Source organism: Cucumis melo, chromosome 3 (assembly GCF_025177605.1).
Source record: "Cucumis melo cultivar AY chromosome 3, USDA_Cmelo_AY_1.0, whole genome shotgun sequence".
In the NCBI taxonomy this organism is placed as follows: domain Eukaryota; kingdom Viridiplantae; phylum Streptophyta; class Magnoliopsida; order Cucurbitales; family Cucurbitaceae; genus Cucumis; species Cucumis melo.
The window spans coordinates 29151086-29170405 of record NC_066859.1 but is presented as its reverse complement, the minus strand read 5'-3'; the positions used below and the strand labels follow the sequence as shown (position 1 = coordinate 29170405).

General features: G+C 30.0%; 3 protein-coding genes and 2 non-coding genes across 6 annotated transcripts; 4 read left to right on the top strand and 1 right to left on the bottom strand.

Moving 5' to 3' along the window:
- The first annotated feature begins 3651 nt into the window (after positions 1 to 3651).
- On the top strand, positions 3652 to 3724 carry TRNAA-AGC (transfer RNA alanine (anticodon AGC)). The gene has a single exon. It is a non-coding gene; the product is annotated as a tRNA-Ala (tRNA).
- Positions 3725 to 4794: 1070 nt separating this feature from the next.
- On the bottom strand, positions 4795 to 6442 carry LOC103487975 (protein RADIALIS-like 4). The gene is made up of 2 exons (XM_008446502.3): positions 5997 to 6442; positions 4795 to 5016 (listed from the first exon to the last, which is right to left on the bottom strand). Exons 1-2 carry the CDS (start codon positions 6272 to 6274, stop codon positions 4989 to 4991), a joined length of 306 nt encoding a protein of 101 aa, XP_008444724.2. The 5' UTR covers positions 6275 to 6442; the 3' UTR covers positions 4795 to 4988.
- Positions 6443 to 12491: 6049 nt separating this feature from the next.
- Positions 12492 to 12565, top strand: TRNAN-GUU (transfer RNA asparagine (anticodon GUU)). Its single transcript has one exon. It is a non-coding gene; the product is annotated as a tRNA-Asn (tRNA).
- A 1145-nt stretch (positions 12566 to 13710) lies between these two features.
- LOC103487976 (protein RER1B-like) lies at positions 13711 to 16758 on the top strand. Of its 2 annotated transcripts, XM_008446504.3 has the most exons (5): positions 13736 to 13934; positions 14185 to 14547; positions 15361 to 15541; positions 16314 to 16387; positions 16472 to 16758. In XM_008446504.3, exons 2-4 carry the CDS (start codon positions 14198 to 14200, stop codon positions 16365 to 16367), a joined length of 585 nt encoding a protein of 194 aa, XP_008444726.1. In that variant the 5' UTR covers positions 13736 to 13934; positions 14185 to 14197; the 3' UTR covers positions 16368 to 16387; positions 16472 to 16758. The 2 variants fall into 2 exon arrangements, with proteins under 2 accessions (XP_008444725.1, XP_008444726.1); XM_008446503.3 differs by having other exon boundaries at positions 13711 to 13934; positions 16314 to 16758.
- Positions 16759 to 17848: 1090 nt separating this feature from the next.
- Positions 17849 to 18875, top strand: LOC103487977 (uncharacterized). The gene is made up of 2 exons (XM_008446505.3): positions 17849 to 18087; positions 18434 to 18875. The coding sequence occupies exons 1-2, from the start codon at positions 17967 to 17969 to the stop codon at positions 18676 to 18678; spliced, it is 366 nt and encodes a 121-aa protein (XP_008444727.2). The 5' UTR covers positions 17849 to 17966; the 3' UTR covers positions 18679 to 18875.
- The last annotated feature ends 445 nt before the right edge of the window (positions 18876 to 19320 follow it).

Here is a 19320-nt window from a genome sequence, read left to right as displayed (position 1 = left end):
CAATAATATTTTATATAAATTAACCAAGAATTTAATTTAAACTATGACAAACTTTGCAATTTTCTTAAAAATAGTGTTATATACGTCAATACTTTATATCTAATTCCTATATTTGCCGGTGTTTCCAACCCAAAATTATTAAAGACATGAGTCCAACATCCCATGAAGTTTGATGCTTACGATCAGCAATAACATAACAGATTGGTTTAATAGGGAAAGTTTGAATGGTTTTTGCAGATTTTTTGGCTAACTAAAATTGGAATTGGAACAATACATCAAATATGAACTTAATTTGTTTTGGTATTGGACATTGACTTTGTGGACCCACATATTATTTTTCTCTTTTGAATGAATTATAAGTTTTAAAGAAAGAGATGTATGAATGCGGGGAGTCTCATATTCTTTTTCAATATTCAAAATATGCAAAGATTAAAGAGTAATATTACCCTATCGATCTAACACTCCTTCTATCACAACAATTAAAATCAACTTTAATTATGAATGAAATAATATTGTAGAGGTTTGTAAATAAAACTCCATCAATGTGTTTTTATATTATATTAAATAAAAAATTACAAAAATTATCTCTAAAGCATAGTTATAGTTGTAATTACACTACCAAACTTACATAATCAATTTATAAGTTTAATGAATTAAGTTTAATTATAATATGTTATATATATATATATTATAAATCATGTTTTAGGTGTGGGTTTTACTATGATTGTACTTTATGATAAGCCAAGTGATCAAGTGTTACTTTGTTATATTTAGATTAAAACAAATAATTAAAGTGTTGTCCTGAATTTCATAGAACACAACACTGCATGGGGATGCGAAAAATCAACTTAATTAAGAAACAATATAAAAATATATTTCTTTTTTTGTTTAGTTGATTTTATAATCATTAGAGGAAAGCTGAACTCATCACCCTAACTTCCTTCTAGATTTGTTCACCAACCCATCATTTTGTGGCACTAATCTTTATAACTTCTTTTTTAATGTATATATTTGCGTGTATTTCTTTTTGTTTATTTTATTGTATGCCTAAACCAATAAATTAAAATAACATTTCGGTGCCACAGTCCTAATCCTTTTTTTTTTTTTTTTTTTTTTTTTTTTTTAAGTTTAGTCATTTGAAGTTACTTATTTTTATTAAAATTAGCTATAAATAATAGTTTTGATATAAAAAATAAAATAAAAATACAATACATGAATAAAAAATGTACATAAATTGAAAAAATAAAATAAAAAATGTTAGAAACTAAAATGATATACTTTAATTTGGAAAAGTCTTAAAACTGTTTTTGGGGTTAGTTTTGTTGTTGTTGTTGTTTTTAAACCAAAATTTATTTTTTTATCAAAAATTGATAACATAAGATATTAGTTTTTATTAGAATTTAGACGCAAATGATGAATAGGTCTCTAAGTTACTAATTTTTTTTACTTTAATTTTTAGTGAATTAGTGTTTTAAACCATTTGATGTCAAAAACATTTTCGCACATTTTTTTTATCGAGAACTAAAATTAACCCGGCCTGTTAATGGTGTAGTTTACAAATTTTTAATGTGAGAGATCAATAATTTATGAAACAATTAATTAAGACATATTAATTAAAGAGAAGTCGTCAGACATGGTAAAATAGATAAATTATTTGTACTTTATAAGAAAATCAATTACAATAAAATTAAAAGTTTTAAAATATTGATTTAGTAATAATAATTTTCGTAATTGTAACTCCACGTACTTTGTTCTTTTTTTTTAAAAGAATAAGAAAAAATTATTGAAATCATAATCTAATTGATTTAATAATCTATGGATTTATTTGACATTAATTAGAATTCCATACATAACTTTGAATATTTTCGAGCCGTGAAGAGAAAACTTCTTATACAGTTTTAGTGGGGGTATTGTTGATTTACATCTATCCCAATGAGACGTTTACCAAATCATTGCAATTAATGTTCGATCCTCAAAGAAAAGGAAGAGATCTTCGTAAATTAGATGTTTATGATCCGATAAAAAATCAAACATATTTAAATGTTTCTATTATTCTATATTTTCTTGAAAATGGTACTCACACTACATGAATTGTTCCTATATTTTAAAGAAGAAATGTGTCTTTACGAAACTTCATCTTAACCAAGAACTGAAATTCCATTAATATCAATGAAATAAAAAAGAACGAGGGTGTGAATAACTTAACTTGTACATAGCTTTAACTATCCTTTTCTTTTGTTAAGAAAATTATCATAAATAGCATTAACAAAAAACTTAAATAAGTTAGGAAGGAGTCCGGTAAATATTTTTAATATTTTATCATGTTTGAAGATGTCTCTATTTTTTATATATCTAATTAATTCCAAGATTTGGCAGCATTGGCACGCTTTCCTTTATCCTTTTCTATTTTTTATTTTATCAAATATTGATAAAAAAAAGTATGATATTTAAATAATAATAAAAACAAATAAATAAAAAAACAAAGGACGAAGAAGATGACAATGATTATTAATTAAAATAGTGCATGCATTAACAGCATTATTAATAAGACAGAGTAAATTATTAAGAGATGAGAAGATATACATTAGATTTATGTGTCAGAAAAATGGCGAACATATCTTAATAAATATGGGTGAGTAATGGGTATGACGTTCATTATTTCAACGCACTTAGGCTTATGTAATCATTCCTAATTTTTAGATATTAAACATATAATTCTAACTAATTATATTGCAGTCTTTTATATTATTGTAGTGTTCATATCTCAACATTTAATACATCCTTTGAAGTTAGAAAGAATCAACTAACAAATAATTAAGACATTAGTATGTGATAAAATAAAATAGTAGAAGTTATATCATTAAAACTGTGAATGCATGTGACTAAAATCACATTTACTCTGCAAAATAGATTGAGACGTAACTTATAATGTATGTGACCGTGAAATGATATTTTAACTTCAAAATTATTAATGTATTAAAAACTAATTATAAGGGACAATAACTGAGTATATAATAATTTTTTTCTTAAAATAATACAAATATAGCAAACTCTATCTGTAGTAGCTATACTTTTATCAATGATAGACTATTATATTATTTACAACATAGTATACTAGCGATTAATTTATATAATTGATAAGTTTTGACAAATTTTGCTATATTTATAATTTTTAAAAAGTATTACTATATTTTTAATTATTTTGAACCTAATAGCTATCCTTCCAACTATTCCTACGTTATCCTACGTTAAAGGTTCAATGTATACACTATAAAATTTCAAAATAATTAAATTACCACTTTCCCACAATTAGAAGACACCTAACCTCACTCTTACACTATATTAGAAAACAAAAACTACAATTACTATGAAGAAGAAAACAAATGTTTTTTCCTTAACTAAATAACTTTTGGAGAATAAATTAAAAGTAATAGAAAAGTAATTAGATACCAATATAAAATTATCAAAAATGTTTTTTTTTATGCTACTAAAATTTCTATAATAATAATAAAAAAAAGTAATTCACACAAAGTATTTATTTGTTTTTATTGTCTTGTAATTACACAAATAATATTTGGTCAATAGTTTCATAAAACTTCCCTATAAAGGAATAAATTTTAGTTATTTTTTTATTTACTTTGTCAACAACTCGGGGATGTAGCTCAGATGGTAGAGCGCTCGCTTAGCATGCGAGAGGTACGGGGATCGATACCCCGCATCTCCAATTTTTTTATTTTTATTCATTTTCGTAATCGATGGCCAAGATCAGATCCTCAGACTAATTTTCCACTGACTAACGGTCAGGATTTTTCGCTGCTTCCCACGCTCTCAACGGAAGGAAGATCATACCATGTAAGCGCGTCCCACGTCTCAAATTTCCCGCCAGTTCGTTTTCTTCCAATAGGGGGAAATCGTTCCCAATCTCTCGTCTCCTTCTACTCCACCTCCTGCTTCCAACTTGACTTCGCCTTTCAATGCTTTCTTCCTCCAATCTCTCATCGTTGTTGCCTCTACTGTTCGTTCAACGTTGTTCATTTGATTGATTTCAGGCGTATATACTTGCATTCTCGTTTTGTTTTCACCGTCCACAGATCCGTATCGTATCTTAAATCGCAGTTCCGTTGATTCTGGTTCTTGATTACTGTTCACCTCGCAGTTTATGTTGATTCACATTTTTCTCTCAAGATTTCGTTCGGTTTTCGACTCAGGATCGAAATGCTTGATTCGCATTTTGAATCGATTTAACCAGAGAAGTTACTCATCGCGGAATTATCGTCTCCAGGTCAGTGAAATAGATCTTAGCGTGTCTTGGTTCGTTAACTGTTCGGGTCTGTAGTTAGTAATCTTCCACTGTCTTTTCTCTACCTTTATTGTTTCTTTTTTACACCAGAATTTTGAAGCGGTTCGAACGGTCATCTGATCTATTTGCATCGATTTTACTAAAGAAGATACTTATTTGGTGTTAAATTTACACTAACAATTACAAGAAGATACGGTATGACTCTTGGATCATTATCTATTTTTCCTTTGTTCACTTATTATTCTGGCTCTTAATATTCTGTCGACAAGTTAGTTGATGAAATGCTGCTGAGTATATAATTGATTGATCCTTCCACTTTATACTGATTAGACATAACATTGACTAGCCTGTAGCATAGGAGTATCTTTCGTAGCGATAAACAATAAAGGTAAGCGAATATATTACATGATATTCCTTTCTTTTCTTTTCTTTAATGATTGGAAAGCGCGAATGAAACAGTAATGATAGAAGTACACAAAAGCAGAGAAATCGGGTACACGAACAATCAGATTACAACTTACAATAGATTATAGTTCGCTTCACAGGTTACAATAGTTTAGCAATATATGGTAGAAAGGACAAACAGAGCGGGAAAGTAGAGAAATACCGACAGCAAGCTATATTCTTGAAATTATCGAGAACAACGCTTCTACAGCTCTTATTCTATCGTTGGTATGACACCCTTGCCTTATTGGAGCTTTAGATTCTTCATGAGCCTGCAATAGTTTGAAGAGAGAATGATCATTAAAAAGATTAGTTAATCTTAAATTAATGCTGCAAGGGGGCAGCGGAATTCTTCATAAGCGTGCAATAGTTCAAGGAGGCAACGATGTCCATTTAACGCAACCCATGTTAGCTTAAAAGTTTTTTAATTAGTACTTTTGTGGCCAAATACTGATCAAGCAGATCTAAATTTCAAAGAAGGGATTTATAATTAAATACGTAGATGTCTAAAGTCAGAAATACAGGACCACGTGCAAAGTAATTTAAAGCATGGGAGATTAGATTTCACGTGGTCTTTTTCTTAGAAAGAGGAAGTGGGAATGCATGAATAGATTAGGAATAGCATGAAGTCTCCGTAGAAAAGAGAGTTGTCGGTGTTAGGATTTAAGTTGTAGCTAATTGAGTAGGAAAAGACAGAGCGTGGTACGTAAGGATACATGGACATAAAATAATATCATCTTCTCTCCTCTACATATACTGTTTATAGAAAATCGGTTGAGATAGATTATTTCCTTTTATATAGCCTGCAGCCATTTGAACTTCCATTGGATAAATGATGAAAAGGAAATTGAAATTTTAGTCTGAGGATGGTTGGGAAAGAAACATATACGTGTAGTCTAACATCCACTCAGAAAGAGAAGATCCATGATATATAAATAAATAAGGACGGTAATGCTATCGGTACGTGGTTTTTGAATGAAACTAAAATCAAAGTCTTGTGGATTTAAATTCCAAAAATGGATAATATTATGCCTTTGAAGAAACAAGGGAGGTTGGTTCACCCAGCAAAGATGAATACCCTTTTTCTTATAAGTTGTTTTTCTAGTGACACTAGTAAGAATCATGTTATTTTGAAGATCTTTTTTCCTTAAGAACTGAATACTCGAAGGTCTTGAATGATTTCCCGAGGATGAAACTATAGGATAGCGATACATGACATAGAAAACACGCTTAAGAGTAGTAAGAACGTTACCTCTGTTCATCATCATATATTGAACCGTTGGGAACAACGGGCTTGTAGTTAGGAAGAGGAACTTTTCCAGATTCTATATGCATGAGATCTTGCAACAGGATATCGTAATGCCTTTTTACTTCCTCAGCTGTTTTTCCACCCACTGCCCTGGCCACCTTTTGCCATCTATCTGGCGTGTCCTCAGGATATAAAACCAGAGCGTCCTCAAATTTTTTGTTTTGCTTAAGAGTCCATGAGGAGCTAGAATTGCCTGAAGATTTAAAAGAGCTTGATGCCATTATATAAAGGAAGTTTGGATGGAAAGTTTTGAAGGGTGAAGATATATGGTTTGTCTTACAATACACAGGAGAATAAGTAGGTGAAGATACTGTAAGGAAAGCCAAAGAAATAATGGTAAGAAAGAGACTTAAGGATCTCGTTTAAGACGAGGACCAAGTCAAGGTATGGTGTGAAAATGTGGGCTCTGAGTGCTTCTTATATACTCAAGGTGATGATAGTGGGATTAAATAAGTTGAAGAATAAGGTTTTAGGGCGATTCCCTTTGCTTGAGAAAGTGCAAGTGACCGACCAAACGAGTCGTAAAATCTTTTCAAAACACTGTTATTGTCACTTAAAATATCATCACTTCATCACTAATAGGAAATTCTTGAGAATTTATAGGCTGGTGGAGGGATTAGATCCAATTCTTAGCCTACGCAATAACACACTGATACTATTTTCAATATAATTAAATTGCTGGTTCGTTCCCATTGCATATTTGCTTCGCTACTTGCAATAAATTTAATCCAACACTAAGACCACCTTTCTCGCTACTTTTTTTAACCGGAAAAAACGGCTACCACTGGTACAGGCCTTTTTGCAACATTAGCTTAGATGTGGAAATAAACTTTTAAAAGAGCCTATAGAATGCATGTATTTGGGAACTTCGGGAATGGAAGCTTTTCTAGAGATATCAAGTACAGAAAGAAAATGTCGAAGAAAGAACACTTTAGTCACTAGAATCAAAGTGTTCTGAAATGAGAGAATAGGATGACTGAAAATACCCTGGAATTCTGGGTGCACAAATAGAAATAGGAAACAAGTTATAACCAGGAGAATTGTCAATATTCTTTATAGAAAATTAAATGCAATGTATTTTTCTCTTACTGTTTTTTTCTTTTATGAACGTTTGTTTTTATTATTACAATTATCGGGAAAACCACTTAAAACTAATTAGTAGATAAGAGACCCTAATGGTTATTTCAAAAGTAATAGTTTAATTCCTTACTTTCCAACTGGTGAAGTGTTGTATGTTAACCTTTCACTTTAGTAATAAAAAAAGGTACAGTTCTTGGTTTTTTTTTTTTGTTCGAGAGGGTTTTTGTTAATTCATTAAAAGAAAAATTGGGTTGAAAATTCTAAACGCGTCGGATTTGGAATATCTAGTTTCATGTAAATATCTGTTTATTCAATAAAAAGAAGCAACATATGTACATGTTAGTGAGAGTTTCTTGAATTTTTAACATGTATTAGTAGTTTTTCGGTGGTCTTTTTTTTAATATTATGAAATAAGCATTTTATAAAGTAACTTTATATTTTTCATAGATTTAGCTATATCCCTATTGCTAAATTATAGACACTAATAGATATTTATTTAAGTTTATCACGATTTATTATAGATGAAAAGTAAAATTTTATTAAACTCGTAAATGTTTTGAAGCGTTTCATTATTTAAAATAATTTTTCTGGTAAATATTTACATCTATTTCCGGCCTTAAAGAGAAAGTTTTTCAATAGAAAGAAAAATTTGCTATGGGTCAATTTGAAATTAGAATTGAGCTACGGGGTGTATTGTACATACAAATCAGGATTACACATCTTTTTGTAAATTTTGGCTGCGAAAAATTATTAAAACTTTTTAGGCCAAAATGTTATAAGATGTTTTAGGATTTTATAATTCATAAGCATAGATTTGAGAAAAATATTGGCTAAAAGTAAAGATTGTTTTATTAGAGAGGAATTCGAGTGCCACTAGATTATGATTCAGGTTCCAATCTTAAAAAAACGAACACCAAGTGCTCATGTACGTACGTAGTCAGATTAAAGCAAGATACTCATGTATTTAAAAAAAAATATGTGACTTTTGGTGATTGTGCGAGTCAACTACATCTATAGATTGCCTCTCGAAGTATGTAATGTAATACCTTTTTTTTTTTTTAAAAACAAATCAGTTTATATGTTTTATAATCTGTGTATCTGATTTCTTTAGATTTAGTCTTATAGCTCCACTTAGAGAAAATTTATATTTAATGGCACTATTATTTTATAAAAAAGTATTTTCAGGGAATTCCAAAAAAAAAAAAAAAAAATCAAAAATCAAAAATCAAAAATGAAAAAACAAAGGTTACATAAAAAATATTATTTACGACCTTGCCCTTGCTAGTTGCTGTTTAGGCTTTCAAATGCGGAGAAAATAAATATTCCGCTGGTTCATCGGTGCGTTTTGGTTTTTTTAGATTAAATGATAAATTTGGTAATTGATTTAAAGAAATAAGAATCTAGTTTTTAACTATAATTAAAATTTAGCCTATATTGATAAAATCTTGGATCAAATCATACACTTATTAAAATTTGTCAAAGTATAATGAGACTTGAGTTTTTGGCTTTTTAGAATTATATGGACTAAATTCTAGTCTAGTCATTTTCTTCTAACTATATGAACTTAGTAATAGTTTAGTTTCGGTTTAAAATTATATATATACCTGGTTTCTTTTGGTTATTTCAGGAGCAATCAAACATTTTTCAGAAGCATGCCTCGTGAAAAGAGAAAAAAATTGTTCAAAATAATAAAATGACCAAAATACTTTCATAATCTTTTTTATTCATTTTTTCATATTTGAAAATAGAAAAAAAAAACCCTTTAAATTAAACTATTTGGTTATTTTAATAACACTTTTAAATTATTAGTACAACAGATTTTCTGGGGAAAAAATTGATTATTATTTCGTAAATTTCCCGTATTTTTTGTGATTTTTTCTCTCTTTTGTTTGTGCCTTGATCATAAGGACTTTTATTTTTAATGCAACTTAATACTGTTTATTATTATTATTATTATTTTGTTGCTAATGATTAGATTTCTACTATATCTTTTTCTTTCCGAGTATAACATGGGAGGATAGGAATTTTTACCCCATCTTTTAAGGGAGTGGATAAATAGATCTTGAATATTAAGTTATGCTGTGTTGGCTACAATTGAATTCACATTAAATTAATTCTTGTGCAAGAAATTACTTAGAAGGGGTTGTGGTTGTTGTTTGAAGTCTATAATTTCTTAATTTTATGTCATAACATTCTACTAAAATTTGTTATTCCTGTGGGCCGCAAATATATGAGTTTAGATAGCATATTTATTGTTCACACACATCAAACATTGGGTGGACACTTGAACTAGAATGTTAAGATCTTGTACAACTTTCTTACTGAAAAAACTATTGACTTGAAAAGAAGGTAGTAGACATAATGAAAATATTGAATTGTGGTCCTTTTATTTCGACGTTCCTTACTATTGACTCGCTGCATCTCTTAGTGCAGCATATAATTTGTATTTAGTTTTAGATTTAATTTTGTTTATTAATTTCCACTATACTATTTTCTTTTTCTTTCTCATAGTTTGGTTAATATGTTGAAGAGTGCCTATTATCAAATATTATTTAAAAATTGGTCTACCAACTCCTTAAATTGATGTAAACAACTCAATTTCGATAGTTGACATCGGTGAAGTTTGCACGTTTATTAAGTAACTTTATCTTTTTATATTTTTTTTACCTTTTTACATTTATTGAAGAATTTTTTCACAATTAACTTCATCTTATAACTCTAAGTCGTCCTAAAATCATTGTCTAGCTAGTGTCATGGTGTCGGTTGGTGATTTGAATTGGTTATTTTATTTCTAACTGTTCTTCTAGATTCGAAGAAGTCTCTAATCCTCTTTGTATTATTCTAGACTCTCTCTCCTTTGTTCTTAGTTTGGTGTTGGTTAATTCTTTTAATGGATTTTCTTTCCAAAGAAAGATTAAAAAAGATGGAGTTAATAACTTGACATATGAACTCCACACAGTAGGCCATGCCCCCATATTTTTTTTGAAAAAAATCTTATCTTTTAGGTAATTATTTATTTGATGATATTTGCTTGAGTTAGTTGATTATTCTAAGGTTGTTTGATATTTGGGTTTAAATTACTTTTGAATAAAATGCTTGAAAGCATACAATAAAATAAACACAACCAGTTTGATGGTATAAATTGTGGTATTAAGGTGGACTATGAATAAGTACACACTAGTTATATATTGTTACCACTTGCTTGGAAGAAACCTTGAATTGATACGCAGTTTATTCTGTTCCGACAAGAAGGACCAAGCAATAGAGGGCAATATTCAGGTAAGTGCTTTATCTTTTTCTCATGGATTCTTTCTGATCTATCGTTCTCATTTAGAATCCTTATCATCACTAATTTTACACAAAAAATGGAAATTCCCAGTTCTTTTATTTTCGTTTGGATGGTTTTCTTTTCTTCTTTCTTGCCATTTTTATTCATTTTTTTTATAAATATCATTCAACGAGACTGCTACAATGTTGATTGACTTATAACGAGATTCTAAAATTTGTATGTTTTTGAAAAACAACTCGATACAAATTCAAATGTACATCCAAAGGTATAATTTCTTACTTTGAAAGTCAATTCAGGCTCCATATAAGTTCAAGTTGTAAGATATTCATATTACATTATACAAAACTATACTATTATTTAAACTTCAAATTTGTTACAAATTAACATTTTTTTTCAATTTAGCTTTAAGTTTACAAAGAGGATATCTTCTTTTGTCATTCCATCAATAACTTTTAGTTTACAAAAATAGGTACTTTCTTTTAGTCTAAGTCAATAGTTTCCATTGATGGAAAAGAGACATGTTAATGACTTGCTAATAGTGTGATAGTATGCATGACATATAGATAGTTTGATTTTGTCCTTTTAATTCAAGTTTTAATTATGCTCTTATTCTTCACAAAAATGATTTCAAAACCTAATATTGAATTGATTTTAGTAATTAAAGACGTATTTCTAAGTAATTTTATACATTATAAAAATGATTTTAACAATTTCAATGTTATTATAAACCATGTATATTAAGTCCTTTTAGAAAAATCTTTAAACAAGTGAAATCCTTACGGAGCACCATCATAATTTTGAATCTATATCGAAAGGAGAAATCCTTTGTGCTCGATTATTCCAAATGATAAGAGATAAAGAGCCTATATGATTTTTTTAAAAAAAACTACCAATGTAAATTGCGAAATGTTTGGGAGGGAATATACACTTTTTAGCATGTTGAGCAATAATTTGATCTATAATATTTATCTTATATATAAATAATTAACACAACTTGGGTGCATTTCTTTGATTTTATTCTGATGAAGTATATATGTTTTATTATTTTTAGCTGCTAATAGTTGGAATATTTGTGTGATTATATATCCCTGTGTAGGTGCCCTTTGGGATTGTTTATGAAAGATTCCTAACCATTTCCTATTTTTCTTTTTCGGGAGTGCACTCCAACACTGCTTTTATGTTAGTTGGTCACTTAGCCATAAAAATCATAGAATTTAGTTTTATAATCCCAACATTATTCTAAATGAGATAGCTTCGAAATAAATATGTATTTATTTTAACATCTTTGAGTTGAACATTTTACTGTGAAAACCTGAAAATTTTGACCATTTAGATCTACCGCGATGGGTCAGAGCAGATGTAAATAATAGAGGTCCTGGAAGGAACGGATATAATATTCTGTAATTTTTCTTGAATAAATAAATATAAAGAGGATAAGTAGTTGTCACCAGATGGTTGAGCGGTATGTAAATTTTGAAAAATATGTCGATTGTTTCTAAATAATTACTGTAAATTTTTTCAACCACTATAAATGGATTGATCAAGTGATAAGAAATGAGACATAGTCTCAAATAATAAAGTAAAAAATCCCACCAACATAAATATAGAGTTAGACGAATTGTTTCCTTATGTTAATTGAAATACATATAAGCTGATTCTAACACTTTTTTCATATTTATCATTCCAGCATTTGAGATCCTTCATGATGAAAGTGTTACCAAGACACAGTGATGCTTATGACCAAGCTTATTAGAGCCAATCCTTATAAAAATAAAATTGGAAATAGCCGGTCCAAAATCTTTCCTAAAATGATCAAAAGCTAATAACTTAAATTTCAATATTTTTAGTCCAATGGAGAACGTCAAGGTTCTTGCATTGACAACACAACACAAAATTTAATAGTGTGACTGAAGGCAAAAATTACTATCTTCTTGATGTAGCATGTTTGCTAATGTTCACATCACATGTTTAATGTTTTGCTAACCTGTTGGGATGAAACTATTGTTGCAGGTACATTTGTTTAACAAAATTTCAATTAAATAAAATTTGTTCATCATATATCACAAGTAGCTGGAATAGCTCAGTTGGTTAGAGCGTGTGGCTGTTAACCACAAGGTCGGAGGTTCAAGCCCTCCTTCTAGCGTTAGTTTTTTTAACAAACATAAAATATTTCTCACTATTTTAAAATTCTCGAGTTAAGTCATCTTGGATTCCAAATAACTACTTTTCCTTTAATTTCTGAAAAGGTATTTAACATTTGAATTAGAAAGCATGTGGTTCACAATTCCACATTCAATTCGACTATTAAAAATACAAATTCTAAAGAGAAATTAAATTAAATTAACTTCCGATTGAGAAAAATTAGTGAATTCGGAATTTCATAAAAGACAAAAGTCAACATGTTTTCTCCTCCAATATTTGAAATCCACTGGTTTTGTTTCTTTTTTTTTTTCACTCTTTTTATTAAAATAACAATTTTAATTTCATTTATCCGTTATTGTCAAATCTATTGTAGATTATATTATATTATATTCAATTATATATACATTATTTAGAATAATATTAACAAATATAAGGGAAAAAAACTCAAACTTAGATCTTTAGGTCTAAAAAAATGATATTGTTTAATTTTTGTGGTTTGAGTTTTGTTGAATTTGGGTAGAAGTTTCAAGATTTTCATTTTTTACTTTAATCGTTTTCTATTAAATCCTCATCTTATTTTGGTTAACATCTATTAATTAATTTAAAATTTAAAATTAAGTTGATTTCTTAACCTTCAAAATCAAGTTCATCCACGATAAAGTAAAAATTAAATAATTATAATTAGTTTTCTAAAAGTAATACATATCAATATTAAAAATTGAAAGAATTTTATGAAAAATGAAATCTTTAAATTTATCAATCAAATGGATACAAAATTGGACCAATTTGTACGTATTTTTAAAACTTGAACTATATTTAATCACACTCAAAATCTTCGAGTTTAAAACTATTAAGTTATTGTTCGATAACTATTTGATTTTCAAAATTTAAAAATTTAAATATATATTTGAAAATATTTATAAAAATATAAAATAAATAAAAACAAAAAAAAAAAGTTACGGACAGAATGGATGGTTATTGACTTAATTTTCAAAATCTCAGAAATAAATGCTGAAAAAAAAGCAGTAATATTTCAAAATTTAGTAATAAATCAGAATTAAACCTAAAATGTAGAAATAAATTAGTTTTTTTTTTAATAAAATAAGAAAAAAAGAATTGAAATGAGAGGCGTGGGGAGGGAGTGATAAATGATAATAGGAAAAGAAAAAAGAAAAAGAGAGAAAAAAAAATTGGGGGAATATTAATTTTGGTTGAAACGAGGCAAAGCGAAAGCACGGATTCATCGTAGAAATAAGAAAGGAAAAATCAAAGCGATTGAAGAAACAAGGCAAACGGATTCGACTTAATTCATCTTCTTCCCAATTTCGCTCTCAATTTTTTCCATTTACTGTTCTTCCACTTCCTTCAAGGTTAGGTTTCGATTTCTTTTCTTTTCTTTTTTTTCTCAATTCCCTTTTCTGAACCCTACTTCTACAATTTCTGTTGTTAATTTCCTAACTGTTTCCTTACTTCCATTGATTTATGCTTCGGATTACTCACATTCCCTTTCTGCTTATGTTTGAAGAAGCTGTAGATTAGATCCACAATCCATTCGACTGATGCTATTGTTTTTGCTCCTTTAGATCGTGTTTTCTTAACCTAATGCCGTTTCTTTCACAGGGGATAAGTCTTTATGGAAGGAGTTGGGGGCGACACGGCATCTGCAGTAGCACCTCTGGCTAAGTGGAGAAACGATTTTGCTAGAGCATTTCAATATTACTTGGATCGATCCACTCCTCACCCGGTCCAGAGGTGGTTGGGAACCCTTCTTGTTGCAGCAATTTATGTGTTGCGTGTTTTCTATGTTCAAGGGTTTTATGTTGTTTCCTATGGATTGGGAATCTATATCTTGAATCTCTTGATTGGGTTTCTTTCGCCCAAGGTTGATCCTGAGCTCGATGTCTTGGATGGAGCTTCCTTGCCTACCAAAGGTTCTGATGAGTTTAAGCCTTTCATACGCCGGCTTCCGGAGTTCAAGTTTTGGTATTCCTCTTTCCATTAGCTACTTCAGTAATTTTTTTATTCTGGGATTTGATTGCATTTTAATTTTGCAATTGGTTTTTGGTTAATTATCAAGTAACTTTGGTTCTGGATGCTTGAGTTAAATAGATTTCGTTGCTGAAAACTATCATATGCTGCAGCATTTGGTATTCTTTTCTCGCTCTTTTTTTGAAATGTTGTAATCGGAGTTCAGATAGGTATATCAAATAATGTTCCGAAGACCTCACCATTGATACAACTCGCGTATTAGTATTGATATACATAGATAACTTGCATTGCGAAAAGATTATATTTGTTTTACATACTCGTATAAATTACAGGCTTTATGTTGGAAATATATATTGTATCTATATCCAAAATTTCCTTTTTCTGGGCGGAATGTGCATTAATACTTCTGTACGTTGCTCCTTGCCAAGTGTAAGCATATTGCTAGAATTTTTCATTTCATGGAGATGGGGTGACTTTGATAATTATGGTGGTGGACATGTTTTTTCTCGTCAGTTGTCATCCTTATTTCAGACACATTGCATTCTTGAGGATGTACATTCATTGAATTGTGAGGGATTACTATAAGTTATAACTGTATTAGATTTCATGAGTTGTGTGGCATTTTGTAATGCTGGCTTTGATGATTCTGGTGGGCTCTTAGTCTTTTCAAGTGTCAAATTATGGCGAATGCTTTGTCGTCGCACGGGGTTGGAATGAAATGTGCAGTATCAGATTATACTCATACCATTTAGTTGAGTTGATATGGACTTCATGGACCCTTAAACCTTTTTTTTTTCTATTTTTCAGGTACGCCATCACCAAAGCTTTTTGTATTGCGTTCCTCATGACCTTCTTCTCGCTATTCGATGTTCCGGTTTTCTGGCCCATTCTTCTTTGCTATTGGATTGTTCTATTTGTCCTGACAATGAAGCGCCAAATCATGCACATGATCAAATACAAATACATTCCTTTCAGCATAGGAAAACAGGTGAGGCAACAAGAACACTTGGCTAATAGTAATTGAGTAGGGCAAAAGTACAGATAAAACACCTTCCAGATGGAGAGCTTTGCCCAAAAATCAGTAGCACCCTCCTGCTAAACGGGGAAAAAACCACATACACACACACACACACAGAGAGAGAGAGAGAGAGAGAGAGAGAGAGAGTAGCCATAGAATCCCAACCCAGGGAAAAATACTGAAAGACGCCTCTCGCATATAGATAGAACTTTCCCGTTCTCTAATACTCATTTAAAACCCATCCTGCTTCCTGGGACATAATTCATGAGTAGCCATGTACTCACATCCCTGAGCGAAACCAATTTTATTTGATTAATGGTTTAATGAATCCATTAGATGTTTGGAAGATAAGTTACAAAAGGTATTTAGAAACTATATCCAATGGTCATTAGGAAGGAGGATTTAGAGTGAAAGATATCCTTCCCATTCCCAAGACAAAACACTGAGGTGGTGTTTGGCTGGCCCACCGACTTCATAAACCGAATTTAAATAGCTCAAACTTCCAGCCTGCTCATTTCAATGGTATTCACTCTGGTTATACATTTATCAATGAAATTTCTCTAGCAGCTTCATCTTCACGACTCAGCACCCGAAATACTTTCTTAGTTTCAGACTAAACACCTGCGAAATATACATTTTCCTTTCCATCCCTGGGCAAGAGATAGGGTGAGGGGTAGTGGTAATTCTGAAAGGTGGATTAAAGTATTGTAACTATTTAACTTTTGTCTTTTTGTTGTGGCAGAGATATACGGGAAAGAGGTCTTCTGCAAGTAGCAGTGGCGCTTCAAGAGACTAAAGTTTCATCATTCTCATCTGGTTAGTAGTAGACAGAAGAAGTGTGCAGCACTCCCAACTCTTCTTTCAGTTTTTCCTAAACAAGCACTTGCTCTTCTCTGTCAGACAAGTACGAATTCAGGACACTGGTTGAAGAGAAGAAACAGCTTTTATGGTGGTGGTAATATGGATATTGTAATAGCTTTTTTTCTCAATTCTGTGTTGACCACAAATACACATCCTATATGGACCTTTTCTCTTCTTGTGTTTGTTTTGTCTCTAGGACTCTTTAGGCTCTATTACTATAGAATATGGCTTATAAATTTTCCTTTTTTTTGTATCTTTATTTTTATTTTTTTTTTCTGCTGGGGAAGAAAAAAAAAATAGATGTCCAATTAATATTTGTTGGGTCCTGATTTTCTTGCCAATTTTCTTTCGCTTTGAAATGAAATGAAATGACAGGAAGACATGGAATTGGCCTTTTGAGGTCTACAAGGTTTGAGCAATTGGCTGATTAGCTTAATTGAAACAATGCGTGCTTATGGACCTTTATTTCATTTAATTAAATAAGGTTGCTGGTGAAATAATAGATTTGATTTTTATTCTTCTTTTAAGATTAAAATCGGTGGCGTGTCCAATTTGATTTCAAAGATTATATTATAGATCTGGTGCCTAATTATCATCCATTTACATTTATAAGCTGCTATAAGTTTCAATTGTGTTTTTATTTATTTTAGTTTCCTTGAAGTTGGTTGTTTTACTTGAAGTTGGTTGTTTTAAGTACAATAATCAAATTCGTGAGAACTAGGAGGTAATGGTCTGTTATTACACTTCCTCATTGACAGCATTAAATCAAACTAACAATAAAAAGTACAATGGGAGGCAGTACGTAGTACCAAAGCAATAACAGTAGAAGATGATGAACAATTTGCTAAAATCAAGATTTCTCTTCTAGTAGAAAATTTGTTTTCGTTTCAAAAGACCATTAACTAACTAGAAAGGAAACTTCAGACAAATCTTTTGCAATTACATTTTTCCAATTAATCACTCAATTAACCAAACCAACAAAGTACGTTAAGAGCATAAAGTTTTGAATTGGTGTCTCAAAACTTTGTTTTTCTTGTTTAATATTCAACAAATCACAAAAACTTGTCTTATTCATATGGTTGAAGTTAACATAAACATAGCTTGGCATATAAGAAGAAATTGACTCATTAATTTGAATTTATTGAACTTTTTTTTTTTTCAACTATTGTATTTTATTAAGCTGTTTTTGAAATAATGCTGATTATACATCTCACTTGTATTTGTATCTAAAAGTAAAACCCCTAGAAGTAGTGATAACAACCTTCCCAACAACTAGTTCTCAACTAACTTGACTTCCTTATATGAAAATTTAAAAAAAAAAAAAAATAATAATAATAATAATTGAATTGAAATGGAATGGAATAGAACAATAGATTAATTAATTTTAAATTGGTTAACATAAAACATGGCCAGCTAATACAATTAGGGATTTCCATTGCCACTTACCAACTCCAAAATACCTTTGCTCTTTGCCTTTAAAACAAAACTTTATTCCCTTAAAGCTTTTGTTCTCTCTGCTTTCTCTTAACAACAAATGACCCCTCGAGCTTATGTCTTAATCTTCTTCTTCTGGTCTCTCCTCACCATCCTCACACCCGCTCTCGTTTTTCTTTCCGAGAATTCGAAACCGTCGTTGGTCTCGTTCGAATCTACAGGTAAAAGTCTCATATTTAGTAACGTTCTCCCCTTTTGAAATAGACAAAAAGTACTGGCTAACAATGAGTTTGATACCCTTTACTTCTTTCCTTTCTTTGATCAAGTTATAGTTTTTGAAAAACAACTTTTTATTTAGATATTAATTTTCTTTAAAAACAATTACTCAAAACTATTGTATCATATTGTCAACTCGTAAAATTTTAGAAACTAGATTTCGTTGGCATAAATGATCTCGAGAACTCAAAGACGAAAAGTAAAACAATTTAATGGATGGATGAAAGCCAATATTTCAATTTCTATAGCTTTTGTATTGATTTAAGATAGCTTATTTTTCTATCTGAGCAGATGGGGAAAATGGAGGTATTGAAATGAGTAGAAAAGTTGTTGGATTGACAAGAAAATATCAGATGTTGAAAATTTTGGCTGAAGAACAGAGAGCACCACCGTTGATTCCGACACCCATTACAGCACCGGCGCCGTCGCCAGCCCCAGCATCGGCTCCGGGCAACGTTGTCCCGGTAGGGAGGTTCATGGCTAATGCTAGAAAACTCATATTGAGGACATTGAAGGGCTTGAAAGAAGCACATTGATTAAGGGTAGGAAAAAAAAATATAATTCATCTCTTGAACATTGTATTGTTTCAAAATAAAAATCACAATATGGTTAGTTGCAAAATACAAATTATTTTGACACTTTTGGTAAATAAAAAAGGGGAAAAAGGAAATTGTTTGTAAATATCTTACCTTTTATTAAAGTAATTATAATAGACGTATTGCCTTCCTATTTAGTGCTTTTTGGTTTTATTTTTTCAACCAATTATTCTAATATTCGGTAATAGGAGATTAATTAGTTGACTTATAATTTAATTAGTTTAATAATTCTTTTAGTTGTTGTACTAATAATTCAACTGCAATTATTTAAATTTTCTTTCTAATCTCTCTCAACAAATTTTATTTTAATTGTTGAGCTAATTAAAACAATTCTCTAACAACGTTTCCCTTTTGTTGGTATAGTATTATAGAAATCCCTCGTTGTACTTGTACATGACAAAAATAATAATTCTTATCAAATATTCAAAGAAAAAGAAAAATTAATTGTATTGAAAAATAAAAATAGAATGAATCCTCTTACAACAAAATGTATTTTACTTCTTTTAGAAATATAACTATTTGCAAGTTGCAATTTTAAGTCGTATAAGATTTTAGATAATGATTTTATATTGAATTATATAC